The sequence below is a fragment of the Stegostoma tigrinum genome, chromosome 27 (genome assembly GCF_030684315.1).
Source record: "Stegostoma tigrinum isolate sSteTig4 chromosome 27, sSteTig4.hap1, whole genome shotgun sequence".
NCBI classification, from domain to species: Eukaryota; Metazoa; Chordata; class Chondrichthyes; order Orectolobiformes; family Stegostomatidae; genus Stegostoma; species Stegostoma tigrinum.
Window position 1 is genome coordinate 972,559 of NC_081380.1, and position 26,175 is coordinate 998,733.

The window sequence follows — 26,175 nt, forward strand, 5'->3', positions numbered from 1 at the left end:
TCCCCCTCACATTCCTTAGACGACATGTCCATCCTGGGCTTCCTGCAGTGCCACAAGGATGCCACCTGAAGGTTGCAGGAACAGCAACTCATATTCTGCTTTGGAACCCTGCAGCCCAATGGTATCAATGTAGACTTCACAAGCTTCAAAATCTCCCCTCCCCCCACTGCATCCCAAAACCAGCCCAGCTTGTCCCCACCTCCCTAACCTGTTCTTCCTCTGCCCTATCCCCTCCTCCCACCCCCATCTCCTACTTACTAACCTTATCCTGCCCCCTTGACCAGTCCGTCCTCTGCGGACTGATCTATCCCCTCCCTACCTCCCCACCTACACTCACCGCTACAGGCTCCATCCCCGCCCCTTTAACTTGTCTGCCTCCTCTCCACCTATCTTCTCCTCTATCCACCTTCGATCCACCTCTCCCTATTTATTTCAGGACCCTCTCCCTATTCCCCTTTTCTGATGCAGGGTCTAGGCCCGAAACGTCAGCTTTTGTGCTCCTAAGATGCTGCTTGACCTGCTGTGTTCATCCAGCTTCACACTTTGTTATCATGGAAAAGATGTGAACTGTTACGGGTGAGTCAAGAACTAGGGGGCTGTATTTTAAAATTAGATATCACCCTTTGAGGATAGAGATGAAGGAATGTTTTTCTCTGGGGATTTTGAACACTCTGCCTCAGTTGGAGGTGGGGTCTTTGACTACTTTTCAATCAGAAGTAGATAGATTTGGATTAGACAAGGGAATCTAAGCGTTTGAGAAATAGATGGCAGTTGAGTGGTAGAGAAGTCTTGAAAGGCTATTTTTTTCCACTCTTGCATGAGAAGGTGTATGCTGTTGACTGCACCAGCATTTATTTTCCATTCCTAATTGTCCTTGAGAAGGTGATGGTGAGCTGCCTTCTTGAACTGCTACATCCCATTTAGCATCGGTATGCTCTCAATTGGCATTCTAGGATTTTGACCCAGTGACGCTGAGGGACTGGCAATATGTTTCCAAGCCAGGATGATGAGTGGCTTGGAGGGGATCTTGAAGGTGCTGGTATTCCCATGTATCTGCCGCTGTTCTCCTTCTAGATGGAAGTGGTCATGGGTTTGGAAAGTGCTGTCTAAGAAGCCTTGGAGAACTCTGCTCCTTGTTTGCATGTTTGCATTCTCTTTGACCATGCCTTTTCCCACGGTAATAAGACTATTAAAGCAACATTGCAGGGTTGAAAAATGGAGGATATCCCACTTTGGTTGTTTCTTTGTAAAGTCGACAGAGGCCAGGCCACCTTCCAGGAGAAGGTCCAGCAGACAGCGACTGAGAGGGAGAGGCATCACTTTGGCGCACACATCACAGCCTGGAAACAGTCAGCTGCACTAAAGAACAGATTATCGTAGCCCTGCTGTCAAGGAACACCTAAGCACTAAACATAACATCACTGTTGTGTTTCCCTTTCTCCCTCCTCTAACCAGAAAAAATGGGAGACAAATGTGCTATTGAAAATTTGTTGGTGGAAGAGTGAGAAGTAAGGCATTGGCTTGAGAGGGTTTTGTTAGCAGCAGCTCAGCATAAAGTACCAGCAAACTCAGGTAAAGTCCCTTTAACTTTCCCCTTTAGTCTTAGAGCATTTGAGATGGCAGTTAGGTCAGTGGCATGTTCCTCCTGCAGGATGTGGGAGGTTAGGGAGACTCCCACCATTGCTGATGACCACCCCTGTGGGAAGTGCACCCAGCTGCAGATCCTGGGAGACTGTGTTAGGGAGCTGGAGCTGCGTGCACTCAGGATCATCAGTGTTGCTGAGCACATCATAGATAAGAGTTTTGGCGAGCTGGTCACACTTAAGGTGCAGGAATCCCTGTGGCCATTCCCCTTGAAAACAAGTCTCTTGGATACTGTTCAGGGGAAAGCACCAGTAGCCAGGTCAGTGGCACTATGACTAGCTATGGGGCACAGTGGGAAAGGGTACAGGTAAACAGGACCTTAGTGATAGGAGATTCGATAGTTAGGGGGACAGACAGGAGATTCTGTGGCTGCAGATAGGAATCCAGTATGGTGTGTTGCTTCCCAGGTGCAAGGGTCCAGGATGTCTCAGAGTGGCTGCAGAATGTTCTCAATGGGGAGGGTGAGCAGCCAGAAGTCATTGTACACATTGGCACAAATGACATGGGTAGAAATAGGGATGAGGTCCTGTGGAGTGATTATAGAGAGCTAGGAAAAATGTTAAAAACCAGTACCCCGACCGTGGTAATCTCCAGATTATTTCCAGTGTTAGAGAGGGAAAGAACGGGACGATGAGGCAGATAAATGTGTGTCTAAAGAATTGGTGCAGGGGACAGGGACCCAGATTCCTGGATCTTTTCTGGGACAGAAGTAACCTATTCAGGAAGGACGGGTTTCACCCAAACTGGGGGGGAACCAATATCCTGGCAGGCAGATTTTCGAGTGGGGGGGTGGGGAGTGCAATCGTCAACAGCAGTGAGGCAAGTGCAAGGCTGGAAAGAGATATAGTAATTAGAAATAGCAAGTTGAAGAGACAGGTCAGGCTGGAACAGGACAGGGAGTGATAAATTGCATCTATTTCAATACAAGAGGACTGACAGGAATGGCCAATGAACTCAGGGCCTGGATGGGTACTTGGGCCTGGGATATTATAGCCATTAGGGAAACATGGCTAAGGGAGGGACAGGACTGGCAGCTCAATGTACCAAGGTACAGGTGCTTTAGGCCAGACGGAGGTGGAGGAAAGAGGGGAGGGAGAGTTACATTTTTGATTAAGGGGAGTACCACAGCAATAGCCAGAGATGAAATAACTGAGGGATCATCCAGTGAGGCTTTGTGAGTGGAGCTAAGAAATAAGAAGGGGATGGAGACATTATTGGTGTTGTACTATAGGCCCCCAAGTAGCCAATGGGAATTAGAGGAACAAATATGTAGAGAGTTGTGGAGTCTTGCAGGAGAAATAGGGTTCTTCTTGTGGGGGTTTTAACTTTACTAACGCAGACTGGTTCTGCCACAGTGTTAAGGGCTTTAGATGGGGTGGAATTTGTTAAATGTGTTCAGGAAAGTTTCTTCAGGCAGTATATAGAGGGTCCTATTCAGGAAGGGGCAAAATCCGGACAATTCTTGGAAAATAGGGCAGGACAGGTGACTGAGGGGACAGTGGGAGATCATTTGGGGCCAGTGACCATCGTTCTATTAATTTTAAAATAGTAATGGAGAAGGATAAAACTGGTCCACAGGTATAAGCTCTAAATTGGGGCAAGGCACTTTTTGAATTAGACAGGAGCTTGTTAGAGGTCGATTGGGGAGTAGTTTGTTTGCAGGTAAAGGGACCTCTGGCAATTGAGAGGCCTTTAAAGTGTGACAGCTACAGTTCACGCTGTATATGTTCCTGTGAGGGTGAAGGGCAAGGTTGGCAGGAGTAGGGAACCCTGGATGTCAAGAGATATTGAGGCTTTGACCAGAAAAAAGGAGACATGGCTCAGGACCAGACAGCTGGGATTAAGGAAATCCCTGGAAGAATATAAGGGAAACAGGAGTTTACTGAAGTAGGATATCAGGAGGGTGAAAAGGGGGCGCAAGATAGCTTTGGCCAAGAAGATTAGGGTGAATCCAAAGAGATTCTTCAAGTATCTTAAAGGACAAAGAATAGCTAGAGTGAGAATAGGACTCCTCAAGAACCAAGGTTGACATGTACGTGTAGAACTGCAGGTGATGGACGAGGTCCTCAGTTAAGGCTTTTTATCATGAACCACATACGTATTTTCAATTATGTTAAGTGTGTTGTGTTGCAGTGTAACTTCTAGTATTCTCATGTTCTTGACAGTTATCCCACCGGTGCCGTATAATTATAACTCAGCAGGCAGTAATTTTAGAGATAGCAGGAACTGCAGATGCTGGAGAATCTGAGATAACAAGGTGTAGAGCTGGATGAACACAGCAGGACAAGCAGCATCAGAGGAGTAGGAAGGTTGATATTTCGAGCCTAGACCCTTCTTCAGAAATGGGGGAGGGGGTGGGTGTTCTGAAATAAATAGGGAGAGAGGGGGAGGCGGATGGGAGATGGATAGAGGTGAAAATAGGTGGAGAGGACACAGCCAAGTCAAAGAGGTGGGGATGGAGCCAGTAAAGGTGAGTAGATGGGGAGGTAGGGAGGAGATAGGTCAGTCTGGGGAGGACGGACAGGTCAAGGGGGCGGGATGAGGTTAGTAGGTCGGAGATGGGGGTGGGGCTTGGGGTGGGAGGAGGGGATAGGTGGGAGGAAGGTCAGGTTAGGGAGGCGGGGATGAGCTGTGCTGGTTTTGGGATGCGGTACGGGGAGGGGAGATTTTGAAGCTTGTGAAGTCCACATTGATACCATTGGGCAGCAGGGTTCCCAAGCGGAATATGAGTTGCTGTTCCTGCAACCTTCGGGTAACACCGTTGTGGCACTATAGGAGGCCCAGGATGGACATGTCGTCTGAGGAATGGGAGGGGCAGTTGAAATGGTTCATGACTGGGAGGTGCAGTTGTTTAGTGCAAACCGAGCGTAGGTGTTCTGATGTAGAGAAGGCCACAACGGGAACAGCGGATGCAGTATATCACATTAGTAGATGTGCAGGTGAACATCTGCTTGATGTGGGAAGTCTTCTTGGGGCCTGGGATGGAGGTGAGCGAGGAGGTGTGGGGGCAAGTGTAGCACTTCGTGCGGTTGCAGGGAAAAGTGCCGGGTGTGGTGGCGCTGTAGGGGAGTGTGGAGCAGACAAGGGAGTCACGGAGAGAGTGGTCCCTCCAGAACGCAGATAAAGTTGGGGTGGGAAAAATGTCTTTGGTGGTGGGGTCGGATAGCAGATGTGTAGGTTAGATTGGCTTCAGTTTGGTTTCACAGGTTGGCGCAACATCGAGGGCCTAAGGGCCTGTACTGCGCTGTAGTGTTCTATGTTCTATGTTCTATATTCTATAAACAACTTCTGTGCCTTCTGGATCAGCAGGTTTCTCTAGGAACATCCTGGCTACCTTCTCCAATGGAGGTACCAAATATCAATATCATTTTTTAATAGTGTTGAGTGCTCTATTATATAGACATCTTTGTGTGGGTGACCACCGGCACTTCCATTGTTCTTAAACCGTGTTTTCTGCACATCATTCTGGAAGTGACCTATAGATTTGCAAATGTATTGTTCCTTTGTTGTGTGGGTATCCTTTGTGCTTGTGAGGTCTTATCCCATGTGCTGACAGTGGTTCTCACCATCTGGTGTTTGGCTTACTCTCTATGTTGGTTTGTTACATGCCTATTGAGAGTGTCCGCACCATTTAAAGTGAACAGACTCTTTCTTTGTCTTTATTTTTGGTAGTGGCAATCTCCCCTCTCAGGATCTGTTTGAGAGTCTCTCTGGTTTTTGCTCCCAGCACAATGTGACTAACATTTACAAAATTAAATTGTCTCTAGGCAATAAGTTTTAACAACACTTCTGATTTAAAAGCTCCATATTTCAGCTTTCTGGTGATCCCCATTGATCGTTTATGAAATTAGCTGTGGAGTCCTTAGAAACCATACTTTTCCATTAAATCTTATTTGTTCAAGAATGTTTTTGTTCTGAAATTAACTGTAACATTGTAAGAAGGCAGCTCATCACCACTATCACCAGGGTATTTGGAAATGTGCAATAAATGCTGAACTAGCCATCGAAGGCCAAATCCTATGAATGAATAGATTATCAAAAACGTTTGAACATTTTCAAAAATATCTGCACTCTTTAACATTACTCTGATTAATAATATAATCTGCAACCGAGCCCACTGAATATAATTGTGAATTAACTTGCTCAGCTTCAGACTTTATGTATACTTTTTGAAGCAATATTGTACCTTAAGAACTGTTGCTTTCATGATGTCCAGTTTTGAATTTTGTACTGCTCTGATCTTGAGTTTTTGAGTATTATATCTAACTCCATTATTTTCTATATGTATTTAATAATTCTCCTTCCAGTAAATTTGTTCCAGATCCATAGTATTTCTATGCTGCTTTTAATCTGCTGTTCTTTAAGCCAGTAATCCACACAGACATGGGGAGAATGTTCCCCAAGGCTGGAATCAAACCTGGTTCCCTGGTACCATGAGCCAGCAATGCTAACTACTGAGCCACTGTGCTGCCCCATTGTAATGATATATCAAATTCTACAACAATTCTTTAATATGTATCAGTGGCAGTTCTATAGTGATTTGTTGATTTCACCTTTCAAAAATTCTGTTTCCTTATAATATTGAATCTCTGTGCTGCAGACTGGCTTTTTCTATTTTCTTTAATGATCAAGGTGACTTCAAGGGTGGCACGGTGGCTCAGTGGTTAGCACTGCAGCTTCACAGGGGCCCAGGTTCAATTCCAGCCTTGGGTGACTGTGTGGAGTTTGCACATTCTCCCCACGTCTGCGTGGGTTTCCTCCGGGTGCTCTGGTTTTCTCCCACAGTCCAAAGGCTGTGCAGGCTGGGTGGATTGGCCGTGCTAAATTGCCCGTAGTGTTCAGGGGTGTGTGGGTTATAGGGGGATGGGTCTGGGGGGATGCCCCAAGGGACACTGTGGACTTGTTGGGGCAAAGGGCCTGTTCCCACACTTAGGGAATCTAATCTATCCTTTTCAGCACTTACTGATTTTTGTAAGTATTACTAGCTATTTGTTTCTCTCTTTGTCATTCCACAGTCTTTCCCCTGCATGTCTTAATGGCTTCTTGGTGAATGTTTATCTCTGGAGTGCTAAGCATGCAACCTTGCTGATTTTATAGTTAGTGCAGGTTCTGTCTTTGCCAATGAAAGCAGTACATTTACTTTCCTTCAAAAAAGTTTGGTTCTCCTCCTGGTTGCTCGGAAACCAAATCTATAATGTTGTTACCATGTATTTCCCCAATAGATATTGTTTGGCTGCACATGGTATCTGCCACCTCTGTTGGTATGTTGCAGAGGAAAGGATGTTTGAGGTAACTTGGAGACGTACAGCACGGAAACTGACCCTTTGGTCCAACTTGCCCATAAAAATCAGATATCCTAGATAAATCTAGTCCCATTTTCCAGAATTTGTGCCATATCCCGCTAAACACTTCCTATTTGTATACCCATCCAGATGTCTTTTAAATATTGTAATTGCACCAGCTTCCAGCATTTCCCCTGGCAGCTCATTCCATACGTGTACTGCCCTCTGTGTGAAAAATTTTACCCCTTAGATCCTTACTATGTCTTTCCCATTTCATCTTAAACACTGCAACCAATGCTCCCCTATCTGTTGAATATCTGGGGTCTATCCAATGATCGGTGGTAGAGGATACCCTCTGTAGGCACTTTACAAAATGGCATTTGTCTCAGTTAACTCAATAGTTTATTACATGATAGCAATTAGTCAATATTACTACTCAGTTAGAAATTACTGGTGAAAATCAGCGGATCTGGCAGCATCTGTGGAGAGGAACCGTCAATATTTTGAGTCCAGTGATCCTCCTTCAGAACATTCACCAGACTTGAAACATTAACCCTGCTTTCTCCCCACAGATGTTGCCAGGCTTGCTAAGTTTATTGAACAATTTTTATCCTATTTCAGGTTTCTGGCATCCACAATTCTTTGATTTATTAAAATTACTGAGGAATCTCAGCAACAGTACAGAATACATGTCTTTCCTATTAAGGCTTGTTTAAGGGTAATGTCTTGCTTCCATCCAAAGTCTGTGTGTGACGTGGTCAGCTTGGGCAGAGATAATATAATTTCACTATTGACCTTTTTCAGAACCATTACCCTATATAATCCTTATCACCACAAATGCAGGTTTTCTCAAGGGGAAGTCTGCAGCACTGTTTCCAGAAAAGTGAATTCAGACAGCTGTAATTGACCCTGCAATACTCTCCAATGTTATCAGCCAGTGCGAGAAGTAACTTCATCTACACTTCAGCATTCAGTATGCTATGAATTAATTTTTTTTCCAAATCTAACTAACTTGGCCAAAATACTTATAAAAGTCTGCGCATCGTTATTTTATTTCTTCCCCCAGATTTAAAGGTTGTGTGTTATTTTTCAAGAAGAATAATTGCAGATATGGGCACAGTTTAAATCTGTTTTTAATAATCCTGTAACCTTTATTTAAAGAGGTTTTGTTTGCAATAGTCTAGTTTTGCATTTGTTACTTAAGGAACCTAATTGATTTGTTTTTGATTGTGAGCAACTTACAGTTTGACGTAATTAACAACATCATGGCCTTTTTTAAAAATTCAGCACAGGAAAAGTGGGACAAAGTGGTTCACCCTTCCAAACTCAGTTGTGACATTGTCCACAAAAGACCAGAGCATCTCTCTCCATTGGACTGAGGACACTTCAATAGCTTTTCTTAGGCTGTGAAAGGCTTTGGGATACCCCAAGTGTGAGAAAGCTGCTGTCAAAATTTTTTTTATTGTGTGCAATGATTTTTCTGAGTGGTTCTGTTATGATTTCCTGCAGTGTACACCAGCAATGCTGACATCATTCAACCAGACCTCACTCCTTTACAGCCTAATCTGGATGGGTTGATGGATGTACAAGGTAGGAATGCATCAAACATTTCTCCACTCTCTCAGAACATCAGTTGTATCAGAAACAATTTATCTCACATGAAATGTTCAAAACTCCCTGCACTCCTAACAAATTTAATGAAAAATTTCATTAAAATGTCATAATGTTTCAGCTCTATTGTATTTAAGAATAAAGAATTTATGTGTTGCCAAAGGAAGACAATATTTTGATGAAGCGTTTTGTATTGTACTCATCTGGGGATCATTTGAAGAAAACCAATGTGTAGGGAAAGCAATATTCTTATACTGTGAAGGACAGTTCACATTTGTGAAGTCATAGAAATTGAAGCAGTGCCCATGTGATGCTCCAACCTTGCTAGCCTGTTCACTATTATACGACTCAAGGATGCTATAAATATCTGCATTGCAACACTATAATCAAGCATTCTGCAACCAATCCAACCAGCTTGTGCTGGCTAAACTCTCAATGCTGTGAGCAATGTTGGATGTGACTGCACATTTGGGCAACGTGCAGAATAATCTTGTGTGCAAAGAATTACACAGACAACGAAGTTAAGACTGGTAATCAGGTATTCAGTGTGGTCCGCTTGCACATAATAGAAACTAGTTTTCCCTTTATACTAACAATGGTCATGAATTACCCTGATGAGTGCAAGATGAAAAGCTTCGATAAGATGTGACTTTTTTCAGCAACACTACTGTACGATGAATTGACCAATAGAAAATGTATTGTGAGCTGCAGGAAGCTACAGGCTCAACCAAGCCAAGCTCATAATTCACTTCTACCCAGCTGTTGTCTTACTACGTTCTCAAAACAGGGTAGTAATTCTTCTTTAAATCAGCTGATTTTAAATTTATTTGTGGGATATGGGCATCATTGACAAAGCCAACGTTTATTGTCAATCCCCATTTGCACTTGAGAACCTCACGACAGACCACCTTGTTGAACTGCTGCAGTCTGCAGCACTGTTCAGGAGCAACACTAAAGGAACAGCAATATAGTTCCATGCAGTTTGGTGAGTGGCTTGGTGGGGAACATTCAGGTGGCGGTGACCCCATGTGCCTGCTGTCCTGCCCTTACAGGCGATAGTGGCTGAGAGTTTGGAAGGTGTTGTCAAAGGAGCCTTGGTGAGTTGTTGCACTGCATCTTGTAGATGTGCTGCAGTAGATCAGGTCACTTGCAAAAAATGTTGACAATTGCTTTCATCACAATTTTAGAGATTACAAAAGCGTAACGGATCAAATGGCTTTTTCCCTTCTCTATATGTTGAAGTACTAGGTTCGTTTTTTTTCCCCCTATATATATATCAATTCAAAATGTCACATTTGCAGACCGTTCCTGTCTACCATTTATTACATAGAACCACAAAATACAGAAGAGGCCCTTCAACCCATTGAACCTGTACTGCCAAAAACTACTGTAAATGTATACCAGTCCCATTTTCCAACACTTGAAATGTTGCCTTGAATGTGATGACATTTCAAGTGCTTGTACAAGTACTTCTCAAAAATTGTGAGGTTACCATCTCAACGAATTTCCCAGGCAGTACACTCTAAATTCACACCAGCCTCTGAATGAATTTGTTTGCATCAAAACCCCTCTCAACCCTCTGCCTTTCACATGAAAATTAAAGCATCTTAGTATTGAGCCTTCAAGATATAGGAATGGCTGCTTTTTATTCGCACTTTCCATGCCTCTCATAATCTTACACGCCTTTACCAGGTTCCCCTTCAGCCTTTTCTGCTCCAAAGAAAGCAACACAAGCCTATCCAGCCTTTCTTCTTAGTTAAAATGCCCCATCCCAGGCAAAATCCTGGCCAATCTCTTCTGCACCCTCTCTAGTGCAGTCACATCTTCCTGTAGTGTGTCAACTTTGCTGTGCATATAATACTGTAACTGTGGTCCAACCAAAGTCCTAGTCAGCTCCGATTGAATTTCCGCTCTCTTATAATCTATCTCATGACTGATAAAGGCAGGCATCCCAAATGCCTTCTAAACTAACCTATTAACCTGTCCTGCCATCCTCAGGGATCTAAAGATACCTCAATTCCTGTGAGCTTCCTAGTGTCCTGTCCTTCATTGAGTCTTCCCCTGTCTTGTTATATCTACTAAAGTGTGCCTCACACTTAGCCAGGTTAATTTATATCTGCTACTAATCTGCCCATCTCACTAAGCTGTTTATATCCTCCTGTAACCTAACACCTTCCTTTCCAACTGTCAACCACCTGGTCAATCTTTGTGGCATCCACAAATTTACTTTTTCATTCCCCTCATATTTTCTTCAATGTCACAATCAATAAAATACTAAAACAATGATCCCTGTGGAATACTATTGGATACCAGCCTCCAGTTTCACAAACAGCTTTCTGCCACCCCCTCTGTCTCCTGTTAGTAAGCCAGTTTTGGATTCATCTTGGCAAGTTAGCCAGGATCCCATGAGCTTTTAGCTTAGATTAGATTCCCTACTATGTGGAAACAGGCACTTTGTCCAACAAGTCCACACCGCCCCTTGAAGCATCCCACCCAGACTCATTCCCCTGTAACCCACACACCCCTGAACGCTACGGGCAATTTAGCATGGCTGATCCACCTAACCTGCACATCCTTGGACTGTGGGAGGAAACCAGAGGAAACCTACACAGACACAGGGAGACCGTGCAAACTCCGCACAGACAATTGTCCGAGGCTGGAATCGAACCCGGGTCCCTAGAGCTGAGGCTGTAGTGCTAACCACTGAGCCAGCGTGCCACCCCGCTTCTTTATCAGTTTCCCATGTGGGACCATGACAAAGGCCTCTCTGAAATCGGTATAAACTACATCAACAGCCCTACCCTCATCTAAACTAGCTTTAAATTGAGGGGTGAAAGATATAGGACAGATGTCAGAGGTAGTTTCTTTACTCAGAGAGTAGTAAGGGAATGGAACGCTTTGCCTGCAACGGCAGTAGATTCGCCCACTTTGGGTACATTTAAGTCGTCATTGGACAAGCATATGGACGTACATGGAATAGTGTAGGTTAGATGGGCTTGAGATCGGTATGACAAGTCGGCACAACATCGAGGGCCGAAGGGCCTATACTGTGCTGTAATGTTCTATGTTCTATGTATGTAAACACTTTGTCACCTCCTCGAAAAATATACCAGATTTGTTAAACGTGAGCTCCCTCTGACAAAGCCATGCTGACAATGCTAATCAAGCCTTGCCTCTCCAAATGGGTATTAATTTTCTCCTTCTGAATTTTCCCCAACAGTTTCCCTCCCACTGATGTTAGACTCACTGGTCTACAGTTTCATAGAACACAAAACATAGAACAGTACAGCACAGTACAGGCCCTTCAGTCCACAGAAATGTCCGTCTGTTTTCCTAACTCACGATCCCCCCCATCACTACCACACTTTTTTTATTCCTCCCATCCTGTACAGTTGGACTGTTTTGCTACCAGAAGCTTGACTCTGTCTTTTTTAAAATTTATTCATGGGATGAGGGTGTTGCTAGCTAGGCCAGCATTTACTGCCCATTCCCAATTGCTTAGATGGCAGTTAGGAGTTAAACATATTGCTGTGGGTCTGGAGTCACATCTAAGCTAGACCAAGTAAGAATGACAGATTTCCTTCCCTAAACAACATTCGTGAACTGGGTGGGTTTTTCCTGACAATCAGCAAGGAATTCATGGTCATCTGTAAGATCTTAATTCCAAATTTTTCTTTTGTTAGATTCACGAGGTGGGATTTGAGCCTGGGTTTTCAGAACATTACCTAGGTCTCTGAAGTAACAGTCCAGGGATATTATCACTAAGCCATTACCTCACTTGAAGAACCTGCACTATCTTGAGGAACCCCCAGTGCCCTTATCAGCTCCCAAAATGGAAAATCAAATTGTGAGCCAGGGGTTTCAGCCTGTTCCTCTTTGACTACCAGGTGATCACCTATTTCCTTCTTTCCTTCAGTCTCTTGAGCTGTGGTGTGGCCACCTCTCTAAGTGTACTGTCCATATACTTCTCAACATCGCAGACGTTCCACAGTGTCTCCAGCTGCCCCTCAAACACTGATACAGGAGCTGACATTTCTACTTTTGGGAGTACTTCCTGTAGGTGTGGTCACGTCGGATACTATCAAATAATTTAGGGCTCACATTCCAATCAGCTGCCTTTGCCTGCCATGACTAAGTAAGTTCAAATTTAAGGCCAATATTTTTCAATATTTTTCAAACTTCGATCAGACTCTCTCTTTACCTTGACTTAAAGACGTAGAGCCTTAGGAGATCAACATCACAGAAAAAAGTCCTTCGGTCCACCACATCCACGCTGGTCAAAATCAACAACCTAACTATCGTAATCCCGTTTTCCACTATTTGGCTCATGGTCTCGCATGCCTTGAAATTACAAATGTGTGCCTAAATATTTCTTAAATATAATGAGGGTTTCTGTCTGTATCACCCTTATTGGTGGTGAGTTCCAGAAGAAAAAGAGGTTTTTCCTCATATCTTACATGTAGAGGCTTTGGAGAGGGTGCAGAATGATGCTTGGAATAGAGGGTATGAGCTAAAAGGAGAGGCTAGAAAAATTTGGGTTGTCTTCTCTGGAGTGACGGAGGCTGAGGAGAGACTTGATAGAAGTCTATAAAATTATGACATCCATAGATAGGGTTAATGGTCAGAATTTTTCTCCTGGAGTTGAAATGTTTAAAACAAGGGGGCATGCATTTGAGATGAGAGGGGGCAAGTTCAAAAGAGATGTGAGGGGAAATTTTTTACACAGAGAGTGGTTGGAGTCTGGAACACTCTTCTAGCGGTGGTGGTGGAGGCAGATACGATTGGGGCATTTAAGGAACATTTAGATAACCTCAAGAATATGCAAAGAATGGAAGGATATGGACCAAGAAGGAATTAGTTTAATTTGACATTGTGTTTGGCACAACGTTGTGGGCTGAAGGGTCTATTCCTGTGCTGTACAGTTCTATGTTCTATCTCCTCTATACCTTCTACCTGTTACCTTAAATCTGTGCTCCCTGGTCATTGAATGCTCCATCAAGGTGAACAGTTTTTTCCTATTTATGCCTCTCATAATTTTGCATCAACTGTGTCCCCTCTCAATCTCCTCTGCTCTAAAGAAAACAACCTCAGTCTGTCCCTCTCTTTATAACTTGGTGCCGCTGCACTTGGAGTATTGTATACAGTTCTGGTCACCGCATTATAAGAAGGATGTGGAAGCTTTGGAAAGTTTGCAGAGGAGATTTACTAGGATGTTGCCTGGTATGGAGGGAAGATCTTACGAGGAAAGGCTGAGGGACTTGAGGCTGTTTTTGTTAGAGAGAAGAAGGTTGAGAGGTAACTTAATTGAGACATATAAAATAATCAGAGGGTTAGATAGGGTGGATAGGGAGAGCCTTTTCCCTAGGATGGTGACAGCGAGCACGAGGGGGTACAGCTTTAAATTGAGGGGTGAAAGATATACAACAGATGTCAGAGGTAGTTTATTTACTCAGAGAATAGTAAGGGAATGGAACGCTTAGCCTGCAACGGTAGTAGATTCGCCAACTTTAAGTACATTTAAGTCATCATTGGATAAGCATATGGACGTACATGGAATAGTGTAGGTTAGATGGGCTTCAGATTGGTATGACAGGTCGGCACAACATCGAGGGCCGAAGGGCCTGTACTGTGCTGAAATGTTCTATGTTCTATGAAACTCTGCACCTCAGGCAGTATCCTGGTAAATATTATCTGCACCCTCTCCAGTGCTACCACATTCCTCCTATGATGTGGATTCCAGAACTGCACACACTACTCTATGTCTGTGGCCTAACCAACTTTTCTACAATTCCAGCGTAGCCTCCCCATTTGTAAACTCTATGCCTTGACTGATAAAGGCAAGTATATCCCCTATGCCTTCTTAATCACTTTATCCATTGATTGAAATCCTATTTGAATCTCTTTTTCTCATTTGCTTTTTTTTTGCTATTTATCACTGATGCTTCTCATTTAATGCTTGAATAATGCCCCAGCTCTTGGGGGCCGTTCCACACCTACCCCCACTGACCTGTGAAAGTAGTTAGGCAAACAAGACAGCAGAATAAAAGAAAAGCCTCCTTTGCTGAGCTCCCACACTCCCCATACTGCCCACGCCACTCTCTGTCGGTTGCACAGGGACCATTTTTTAAAATCCTGTGCCTCAGTTGTTTCAGGAACTGGTTTAGATCGGTTTATCTGTCAGCCCTGGTTAAATATGTAAACTTACAGCAGCCCCACTCAGTTAGAGAGATTGTTTTCACTCTCCTCAGCCCTAAAGGAAACCTGACCGACTACACTTTATAACCCTACTAAACAGTTGACATTATCAAAGAACTTAAGCAATTAATTCTAGATTCTAAGGTGAGTGACTTAACCTCTCATACTTCCCAAACTGACACACTCCACAGGTTACACTCTGTTATTGAGTTGGATTTTTTTGATGGCTCCATGTCAACCTTATCCATTATAACTTCTTGAGTCTGTATTTCTCATGGGAGAGCCTTCGGATTCCTGTTATGCTGTAATTACACCATCAGCCAGTGGTGACACTGCAGTGCCACTGTCGCCTATACTCCAGAGAAGTCTGTTATCAAACCAAGTGTAGTCCTCCGCCTCTCAACGTCAGGCATATTTTCAAATTACTGATGAATAATTATATGAAATCAAACGTGGTGAAAACTTTAATTACTTCAAAATGAGAATGAACTATAATTGTGCCTCAGTCTAATTATCCATTGTTAATTAACTCTCTTTGTGGGCTGCATTTAGCTTTGACTCTATGATTTATGAACCTTAGAAAATTGACTCAATGTGAATGAAAAGCCTTGCACAAAGCCATTTCCTCAAAAAGTAACACTTACATCCTGTAATATATTTCCCTGCCACATTTCCTTCATGATTTTTTATCAAGCTAATGTATTTCTAGTCAATTAATTTTCTTACCACCTGATTGAAACCTCCAATTTTGGACTCAAGGGTAGGTGACACTATTGCCTGTTTGTCTCGGTAAAAATAAAGTATTTTAAAATTACCTTGCAGAACATCATAAAATATTCAAAGGGACACATTGCCAGGAGATGATGTTTCCACTTCTGTGATTTGATAAAAGTAGGCCAGGAAATTGCAGACAAGAATTTGTAGCTTCAGGATTTGTCTCAAAGAAACAAAGAAACCAGGTCTCCTTCGGTTGAAAAGTTGTTACTGTCCTTTACTTAAGAAGGTGAAGAGAGGTAAAGCAGGAATTGATGTGCCTGTTGTTTTAATGTCAGTCGCAGGCTTTTACAGAATCCAAATCTGGAATAGGATTTGAACTCACAACCTTGTGACTAAGTAGGGTAAGTGCTCCATACTGAGTCATGACCACCACAATTAATACTTTAATGATCTTTCTTGAGAATGATTTGCAGTTTAATAGTATTTTTCGCAACCATCAGCTTATTAGCATGATATAGCCAGTCAAGTATTTTTAAAAGTGCAGTTGCTATCATAATGTAGCAAGCGCGGCCTCTAATTTGCATACTGTGAAACTCCATAACTAGCAATGCTGGTAGTAACTAGTAATGGTCCAAATTTCCCAGCCTCTGGATAGAGTTCAGGCATATTCTGAAAGAAGTGCATCAGGACCATTTGTAAGTTCCGATACATTGACCACACAATAATTGCCTGAGAAGTTTAAATTGGAATCCTATAAAAAGTCGTAAATTCTGCATTAAAGTTGGAGACTTCAGAGGGCTCTGACGAACATGAATAGTTATCCAAATGTCAGAGGAATTGAAACTTGCTCTAACTGTAAACTAATGGTCCTGTCCACAAACTTCCATGGGATCACCCCATCACTCGTACTCAGTCCCAGTCCTGATACTGAACCCTCCAAACATCCCCATGCCGCCTCCCCCAACTCCTAAAGCGACCCCAATGACTTACAAGATAATAAAATGTGAGGCTGGATGAACACAGCAGGCCAAGCAGCATCTCAGGAGCACAAAAGCTGACGTTTCGGGCCTAGACCCTTCATCAGAGAGGGGGATGGGGAGAGGGAACTGGAATAAATAGGGAGAGAGGGGGAGGCGGACCGAAGATGGAGAGAAAAGAAGATAGGTGGAGAGAGTAGAGGTGGGGAGGTAGGGAGGGGATAGGTCAGTCCAGGGAAGACGGACAGGTCAAGGAGGTGGGATGAGGTTAGTAGGTAGATGGGGGTGCGGCTTGGGGTGGGAGGAAGGGATGGGTGAGAGGAAGAACAGGTTAGGGAGGCAGAGACAGGTTGGACTGGTTTTGGGATGCAGTGGGTGGGGGGGAAGAGCTGGGCTGGTTGTGTGGTGCAGTGGGGGGAGGGGACGAACTGGGCTGGTTTAGGGATGCAGTAGGGGAAGGGGAGATTTTGAAACTGGTGAAGTCCACATTGATACCATATGGCTGCAGGGTTCCCAGGCGGAATATGAGTTGCTGTTCCTGCAACCTTCGGGTGGCATCGTTGTGGCACTGCAGGAGGCCCATGACAGACATGTCATCTAAAGAATGGGAGGGGGAGTGGAAATGGTTTGCGACTGGGAGGTGCAGTTGTTTGTTGCGAACTGAGCGGAGGTGTTCTGCAAAGCGGTCTCCAAGCCTCCGCTTGGTTTCCCCAATGTAGAGGAAGCCACACCGGGTACAGTGGATGCAGTATACCACATTGGCAGATGTGCAGGTGAACCTCTGCTTAATGTGGCATGTCATCTTGGGGCCTGGGATAGGGGTGAGGGAGGAGGTGTGGGGGCAAGTGTAGCATTTCCTGCGGTTGCAGGGGAAGGTGCCGGGTGTGGTGGGGTTGGAGGGCAGTGTGGAGCGAACAAGGGAGTCACGGAGAGAGTGGTCTCTCCGGAAAGCAGACAGGGGTGGGGATGGAAAAATGTCTTGGATGGTGGGGTCGGATTGTAAATGGCGGAAGTGTCGGAGGATGATGCGTTGTATCCGGAGGTTGGTAGGGTGGTGTGTGAGAACGAGGGGGATCCTCTTTGGGCGGTTGTGGGGGGGGGGGGGCGGGGTGTGAGGGATGTGTTGCGGGAAATACGGGAGACGCGGGAGACAAGGGCGTTCTCGATCACTGTGGGGGGAAAGTTGCGGTCCTTGAAGAACTTGGACATCTGGGATGTGCGGGAGTGGAATGTCTTATTGTGGGAGCAGATGCGGCGGATGCGGAAGAATTGGGAATAGGGGATGGAATTTTTGCAGGATGTTGGGTGGGAGGAGGTGTATTCCAGGTAGCTGTGGGAGTCGGTAGGCTTGAAATGGACATTAGTTACAAGCTGGTTGCCTGAGATGGAGACTGAGTGGTCCAGGAACGTGAGGGATGTGCTGGAGATGGCCCAGGTGAACTGAAGGTTGGGGTGGAAGGTGTTGGTGAAGTGGATGAACTGTTCGAGCTCCTCTGGGGAGCAAGAGGCGGCGCCGATACAGTCATCAATGTACCGGAGGAAGAGGTGGGGTTTGGGGCCTGTGTAGGTGCGGACGAGGGACTGTTCCACGTAACCTACAAAGAGGCAGGCATAGCTGGGGCCCATGCGGGTGCCCATGGCCACCCCCTTAGTCTGTAGGAAGTGGGAGGAGTCAAAAGGGAAGTTGTTGAGGGTGAGAATGAGTTCAGCTAGGCGGATGAGGGTGTCGGTGGAGGGGGACTGGTCGGGCCTGCGGGACAGGAAGAAGCGGAGGGCCTTGAGGCCATCTGCATGCGGAATGCAGGTGTATGGCGACTGGACGTCCATGGTGAAGATGAGGTGTTGGGGGCCAGGGAATTGGAAGTCCTGGAGGAGGTGGAGGGTGTGGGTGGTGTCACGGACGTAGGTGGGGAGTTCCTGGACCAAAGGGGAGAAAATGGAGTCCAGATAGGTGGAGATGAGTTCGGTGGGGCAGGAGCAGGCTGAGACGATGGGTCGACCAGGGCAGGCAGGTTTGTGGATTTTGGGAAGGAGATAGAAACGGGCCGTGCGGGGTTGGGGAACAATGAGGTTGGAGCATGTGGGTGGGAGGTCCCCTGAGGTGATGAGGTCATGAATGGTGTTGGAGATGATGGTTTGGTGCTCGGGTGTGGGGTCATGATCGAGGGGGCGGTAGGAGGTGGTGTCGGAGAGTTGGCGTCTGGCCTCGGCGATGTAGAGGTCAGTGCGCCATACTACCACTGCGCCACCCTTGTCTGCGGGTTTGATGGTGAGGTTGGGGTTGGAGCGGAGGGAGCGGAGGGCTGCCCGTTCTGCGGGGGAGAGGTTGGAGTGGGTGAGAGGGGTGGAGAGGTTGAGGCGGTTAATGTCTCGACGGCAGTTGGAGATAAAGAGGTCGAGGGAGGGTAGGAGGTCTGGGGATGGTGTCCAGGAGGAGGACTTGTGTTGGAAGCGGGTGAAGGGGTCAGTGGAGGGAGGGTTAGGTTCCTGGTTGAAGAAGTAGGCATGGAGGCGAAGACGGCGGAAAAACTGCTCTATGTCCAACCGTGACTGGTATTTGTTGATGTGTGGTTGTAGGGGGACAAAGGTGAGCCCCTTCCTAAGGACTGACCGTTCGTCCTCAGTCAGTGGGAGGTCTGGGGGGATGGTGAAGATGCGGCAGGGCTCAGTGTGGCTGTCTTCTCTGGGGTTGCTGGCTGTGGAGGTTGTGGGCGGAGCGATGATGTCGTCGGCCGTGGGCGGGGTTCCGTCGGCGTCGGCTGTGGGCGGGGTGCCGTCGGCCGTGGGCGGGGTTCCGTCGGCGTCGGCCGTGGGCGGGGTTCCATCGGCGTCGCCCGTGGGCGGGGTTCCGTCGGTGTCGGCCGTGGGCGGGGTTCCGTCGGCGGTTGGAGGATCGGGGTGGGCGGCAGCAGCTGCGGTGAGGGTGGTGTGTGAGGTGTTGTACCTGGAAGTGGAGGTGGTGACTGCAGCAGCGGTTCCGGAAGTTCTGTGGCCGGCGGAGGCGGATGTGACGTCATCGGTGGGGTCTCCGGTGGTGTCCTCATGGTCAATGGCGGCGGGTGCATGGTGGGAGAGGGGCAGGGACAGACTCGGGATTTGGTAGGTGCAGGAATCCTCTTGTGGGTGGCAGGGGTCTGTGAGTTGGTTGTACTTACGATTTTTGGTGTCCAGTAAAGCTGAGTGGAACTGGGTGTTCAGTCTGTGGATCCTGCGGAGGATAAAAAACAGCAGGGGTCCTTTGCAGGCCTGGGAGAGGGAGGCTCTGAGCTGGGGCTCTGAGGGAGGCTCTGAGCTTGGAATTCTCCAGCATCTGCAGTTCCCATTATCCCCAATGACTTACCTTACCTTTACCTATCACTTGTATCTGTTTATCCACTTGGCAACCACTTGCCACCCTGCCCTTTTACTCCTCTGGCACCCTGCTCCCACACCGATCTGACACCATAGCTCATTACCCACTTACAGTCTGGTCTCCTCATCTACCCACCTACCTGCTACACTATCTCTTACTCATCTGCAGCCCTACTGCCTTACTTGCCTGGCACCATACCACTCATAGACAGACCTTCTCATTGTAGTTGTCAAAATGGTTTTGAACCTTTTGAATGGTTTACTAACTGGAATAGGGCAGCTGGTACCATAACAAGGGAACAGATACAAAGATTCTCTCCATTGCTGCCTGCATGATTTGCTGGAATGTATCTATTAGAATCGACCTTGCATCAGAAGTCAGATTGAAAAATTCTGGAAAGGGATTGGCAAAATTAGTTGATTGGGGTCAGGTCATTCTGCTTTTTTGTGTAATATTGATTGAAGAATACACATTGGCCAGGTCAGCAAAAGATTGTCTTCTTTGTTCAAGATGGGTGCAAGGGATATTCCGCATCCACCTGAAGAAACAGATGGAGCCTCAGCTTAATATCTGATTTGAAAAATTAAGAGTTGTGAATGATGATATCATAATGATACAAAATATGAACTATTGATCTTTGAAATCAATCGGCTGATTTAATACTTGAACTTTCATGAATGGAAAGGGACCAAAGTGACACGGATCAACTGACCCACACCAACTGGCTGCATTAGGCTGCAACTGGGGGAGGTGATGGCCTAGTGGTATTATTGTTGGACTGTTAATCCAGAGACTCAGGTAATGTTCTGGGGACCCACGTTCAAATCTTGCCACGGCAGATTGTGGAATTCAAATTCAATGAAATATCTGCAGTTGAGAATCTAGTGATGACCATGATTAGTGATTGCCAGGGAAAAACCCATCTGATTCACTCGCATCCTTTAGGGAAGGAAACTGCCATCCATACCTGGTTTGACCTACATATGACTCCAGACCCACAGAAATGTGTCTGACTCTTAACTGCCCTCTGGGCAATTAGGAATGGACAAAAATTGCTGCCTACCCTTATCTCATGAATAAAGGAGAGAAAAAAATTACCAAATCAACATGGATTCTGTCTGAGCTGAAATGAACTTTTTTTCCAAAGGGCAATAGAATCAGTCCCCCATGCTCCAATGGGAAGTGTGAAAAATTCCTTGCCTCCTATTTGATTTACATCATTATGAGAATCTTCACAAGTTAGAGCTGAAACATCTATACTGTACTAAGCAGACTGGAAACCATTATCTCCGCAGACATGTCATATACAAACAGTTTCTATTTCAATTAGCTTTTCTGGCAGATTAGACAGAACTAATTAACGATGCAGAACTGAACAAAGACTAGGAAGGCACTCTCTCCCCCAAGAAGAAAAATGTGTGGTTGACTGACTGGAAAGAAGAATCAGGAAACCAGAAGCTTTAAAAATAATTGCAATCTTTGTACTGCTACCTGCGTCCAAGAAACCAACCTAGCAGCTTCGGTGCAAAAAGAGAAGTTGCTGGAAAAGCTCAGCAGGTCCGGCAGCAACTCTGGAGAAAAAAAATAAGCAGAGTTAACCTTTCTGGTCTGGCGACCCTTCGCCAGCTTTGGTTTCAAGTTAAGTCTGTATGCCTGAAGGACACCCGAACTACATTAAACTACATGTAGTTTATCTTCCTTCATACAGGACACAGAGTGTCTCAGAGGGAGAGATGGCTTAAGTGACAGCACCACTTAATGTTGCTTCTTAGATATTTTTCTTGGAGTTAGATAATAAATCTGCTGTTTCGTTTACTTGGAAATCTTGTGATTAACCTCTGCTTGCAGAAAGAGGAGTTAACTGCATTTTAATTGGAAAGATATGTAACCTAACTGCAGAAAGAATAAAAACTTCTGTTGTAAAATGGGGAGAACTGCAGATGCCCTAAATCAGGAACAAAAACAGAAGTTGCTGAAGAAGCTCGGCATGTCTGGCAGCATCTGTGAAGAAGAAAATCAGAGTTAATGTTTTGGGTCTAGTGACCCTTCCTCAGAACTGATGGTGGCTGGGAAAACATCAGTTTATATGCAGAAAACAGGGAGGTGGGTGGGTTAGGGAGTAAACAATAGGATAGAGCCTAAAGAGAGAAGAACAGCTGGTCAAAGGAATTGATAACAATCCGGCTGGGAGGGTGAATGTTGTTAATGGGGACTATTAGTGATTAACAACAGCAGGTGTGTAATGGCAGGCTGTGTGATAACAAGGCCTGTTGTGTGGGGTGTGGGATAGAGGGCTGGGACATGGGGAGTGGGACACACAGGGATACCCCACATGCAGTGTCACATGCACTCTCTTCTCCACAACAGCGTCACATCACATTGGCCCGGGATTGTACCACTCTGCAGTTCCACTTCTTCCTCTGGCGCATTCACCGCGCTAACAAGAAACATTTCCTTTTCCTTTCAGGCATCAAGGCCCACAAGATGCAACAACTCAGAGATACCCAGGCCCTCTGCAACCTTCCTCTCCTCCTCTCCCAACCCTTCCCCCCCCAACCTCCTGTCAGGCATTCATCATCCCTCCAAACCTTCTGCTGTCTGATGCTAAACCTTCTGTGCTCAAAGGCCTCAGATTTATCCTGCTGTGTCCCTTCCTTAACGAATTTCAGGCGCAGCACAATGACAAACTCTTCTTCCGTCGTCTTCACCTCCATGCTCATTTCTTAGGACAAGTGTCCTCTCCCCATCCCATAGATTCCTTCATCCACCTTTAACGCTTTCCCTTCACCTGCACCCCTCCCTCGTATTACCTGTGCTCGATCTGTTCATTGAGAACCGTCGATGTGGCATTGTTGCCTCAATTTCTCTGCCCCCCTCACACAATCCAACCTGTCTCGTTCCGAACTGACTACACTCTGTGTGCACTTAGATCTAACCCTGACTTTGCCATTGAGCCTGCTGATAAGAGTGGTGCTGTTGTAGTCTGGCATACTGGCCTCTACCTTGCAGAGGCTGAACGCCAGCATTCAGATACCTCCTCCTTCATTCCCCTGGATCATGACCCCACCATGACACATCAGGCCATTATATTTACGAATGTTTCATCTAATGACACCCCCACCCCTGCCAAACTGCTCGCAAGCTGATAGTCCCCCAGCCCTACACTGCTCACTTCTACCTCCTTCGAAAAATCCACAAACAGGACTGTCCAGGCAGTTCTGTTGCTTCAGCCTGCTCCTGCCTCGCAGAGCTCATCTCTTCCTACCTTGACTCAGCCTTCTCCCCCCCCCCCACCCCACCACTGGTCCAATCCCTGCCCACATACATCGATGATTCATCTGATGCCTTACGCCGGTTTCAAAACTTCCAGTTTGTCGGTTCTAGCCACCTCCTCTTTACCATGGACGTGCAATCCCTTTACACATCCAGTACCCACCAGGAGGACCTTAGGCATGTCCACTTCTTCCTGGAGCAAAGATCTGAACCATCCCCACCCACCACCACCCTTGTCTGCTTGGCCGAGCTCATTCTCAGCATCAACAACTTCTCTTTTAACTCCTCTCAGTTTCTTTAGGTAAGAGGGGTGGCCATGGGTACCCGCATGGGCCCTAATTATGCTCGTCTCTTTGAGACGTACATGGAACATTCCTTGTTCCCGTCCTATTGTGGTCTCCACCCATGACTGTTTCTCTGATCTGTTGATGATATCATCGGTCCCGCTTCCCTCTCTCTTCAGGAATTAGAAAAGTTCATCGATTTCGCTTCCAATTCCCCCCCGCCCTCACTTTCATCTGGTCTATCTCTGACTCTTCTCTTTCCTTACTCGACATCTCTGTTTCCATTTCTAGGGTAGACTAGCCACTAATATCCACTGTAAACCTACTGACTCCCACAGGTACATGGACTATACATCTCACACTCCACTTCCAGTAAAGATTCCATCCCATTCTCTCAGTTCCTCCGTCTCCATCATATACGTTCAATTGAGGCCAACTTCGACAAGGGAGCCTCCGAAATGTCCACCTTCTTCCTCAACTGGGGATTCCCAGCACCATTGTTGACAGGAACCTCAATCGGGTATGATCCATCTCCCGCACTTCCACCCTCACCTCTTCCCTCCCGCAACAACGATAGGTTTTCCCCTTGCCCTTACCTACCATCCCACCAGCATCCACATCCAAAAGATCATCAGACCCCATTTCCACCACCTCCAAGAGATGCCACCAGACACATTCCCCTCCCCCACTTGTCTGCCTACCACAGGGACCATTCCCTCCAGGACACCCTGGTCCACACTACCTTCACCCCCAACACCCAACTCAGCCCCACGGCACCTTCCCCTGTAACCAGCAAAGGTGTAACACCTGCCCATTTACCTCCTCCCTCCTCAGTATCCAAAGGCCCCAACATACCTTACAGGTGAAACAACATTTCTTCTGTACTTCCCAGAATCTAGTCTACTGCATTCACTGTTCACAATGTGGTTTCCTCTACATTGTGGAAATAAAGCATAGACTGGGTGGCTGCTTTGCAGAACGTCTATGTTTTGCTCGCAAAATTGACCCTGAACTACCTGTTACCTGCCTGATCCCTGGCCAACATCTCTGTCTGTGGCTTGCTGCAGTGTTCCAGTGAAGCTCAAAGCAAGCTGGAGGAACAAACCTCACTTTCCACTTGGGGACCCTGCAGCCCCCCAGATTCAATATCGAGTTCAATAATTTTAGGGCCTAAACCCTCCCATGTCTTGTAGGACTTGATGCCTGAAAGGAAAAGAAAATGTTCCTTGTTAGCACGACGAATTATCTGGAGGATGAAGTGGAACTGCAGAGTGGTGCAACCCCAACCAGAGTGATGTGATGCTGTTGTGGAGGAGAGCACATGTGCTGCGGCATGTGGGATATCCCAGTGTCCCACTGCCCATGTCCCAGCCCTCTATCCCACACCCCACACACCAGGCCTTGTTACCACACAGCCTGCCTTTACACACCCCCTGTTGTTAGTCACTAATAGTCCCCATTAACAACATTCACCCTCCCAGCCAGATTGTTATCAACTCCTTTGTCTGTCCAACTGTTCTGTCTCTTTTGGCTCTATCCTACTGTTTATTCCCAACCCCATCGCCTCCCTATTTTCTGCATATAAACTGACATTTTCCTAGCCACCATCAGTCCTGAGGAAAGACACTGAACCCGAAACGTTAACTGAAACTTTTGTTGTGACTAACTGTGGAGACTGAAAGAAAAGGAATCCTTCTCAGCTGATCATAAACATGAGTCAAAATGTTGTAGGATGATCCCATTGTCTGTTATTTCTCAGCAGTAAGTGGAATCAAGAACCTTTGAAACAGGAAGAGTTACAAACCAATATGCTAATTATGCACTAAACTCTCCTCTTGAGTTGTTCATTGATCTGGTGAGGGTCACTGTCAGGTTAGGTTAAATGAACCACAAAGTAGGAAGTAAAAAAGATTAACAAAAATAAAGTTTGAGATCAGAACGTGGAATCCACTGCATGAGGGAAGATATTGTCAAATAACCTGAGACAACACAATGTTATGTTACAATAGTAAAATCCTAGCATTTATTTCTTTTTGTGTGTTGCCTATTCTGATTCTCTCTGCGAAGCAATGTAACTAATATCAATCGTTATTGGAAGGAGGCAGGCCTTCATGCAAGTTCCATTCACAAGTCAAGTCAACATGTACCAGGGTCTAGCAAAGACAAAAATTTATGTCAGCAGTTTTCATCCCACTACCACAGTTGGATCCATCGCCAGATGACCTCATCGCAGCCAGGTGTTTTGCCCCACTCTCCATGCCTTCACTGGTCAAAATGTGACCGGCACTGAAGTGACTAATGATTGATCAGAGGCAGTGATTAAATTCAACATTTGTATTTGTTGCACGAGGTGGCAATATCTTTGTTAATTGTGGGAGCATAAAGATTTGTAATTTAGCTGTAATCAAATACTGTACACTATAATTTATCATCAAGGGGCACTCCCACTGGTTTCAGTTCAGGAGCTAGGAGAATCCTGTTGCTCAGGAATTGTCACTGAGTGTTGAAGCTTCCTCCCTAATAGCGTTGTGTGAATCCCTATACCACATGGATTGCGGTGGTTGAAGAAGGTGATTCATACATTGCTTCTGTCTTCAGGAGGAGGACACAAATAATGTACCAGAAATTCATTAGTGAGATGGAGGAAATCAATATTAGCAGAGAAATAGTGTTAGAAAAATTGATGGAATAGAAGGCCTATGCCCAGATAATCTACCTCGAGTACTGAAGGGAGTGGCCCTAGAAATAGTGGATGATTTGGTGGTCATCTTCCAAGATTGGAGAGAGATGGTCCAGGTGCAGGCAGGTGGGACTAGTTTAGTTTGGGATTTATGTTTGGC

At 45.8% G+C, this 26,175-nt stretch overlaps 1 protein-coding gene across 2 annotated transcripts in view; it reads left to right on the top strand.

The window, feature by feature from the left end:
- The window catches only part of LOC125464592 (carbohydrate-responsive element-binding protein), a 156,424-nt gene that overhangs the window by 51,010 nt on the left and 79,239 nt on the right, over nt 1-26,175 (top strand). For both annotated transcript variants that reach the window (XM_059655497.1, XM_059655499.1), the window contains exon 7: nt 8,436-8,516. In XM_059655497.1, coding sequence (XP_059511480.1) covers nt 8,436-8,516 — 81 coding nt within the window. The remainder of the gene's footprint in view (nt 1-8,435; nt 8,517-26,175) is intronic.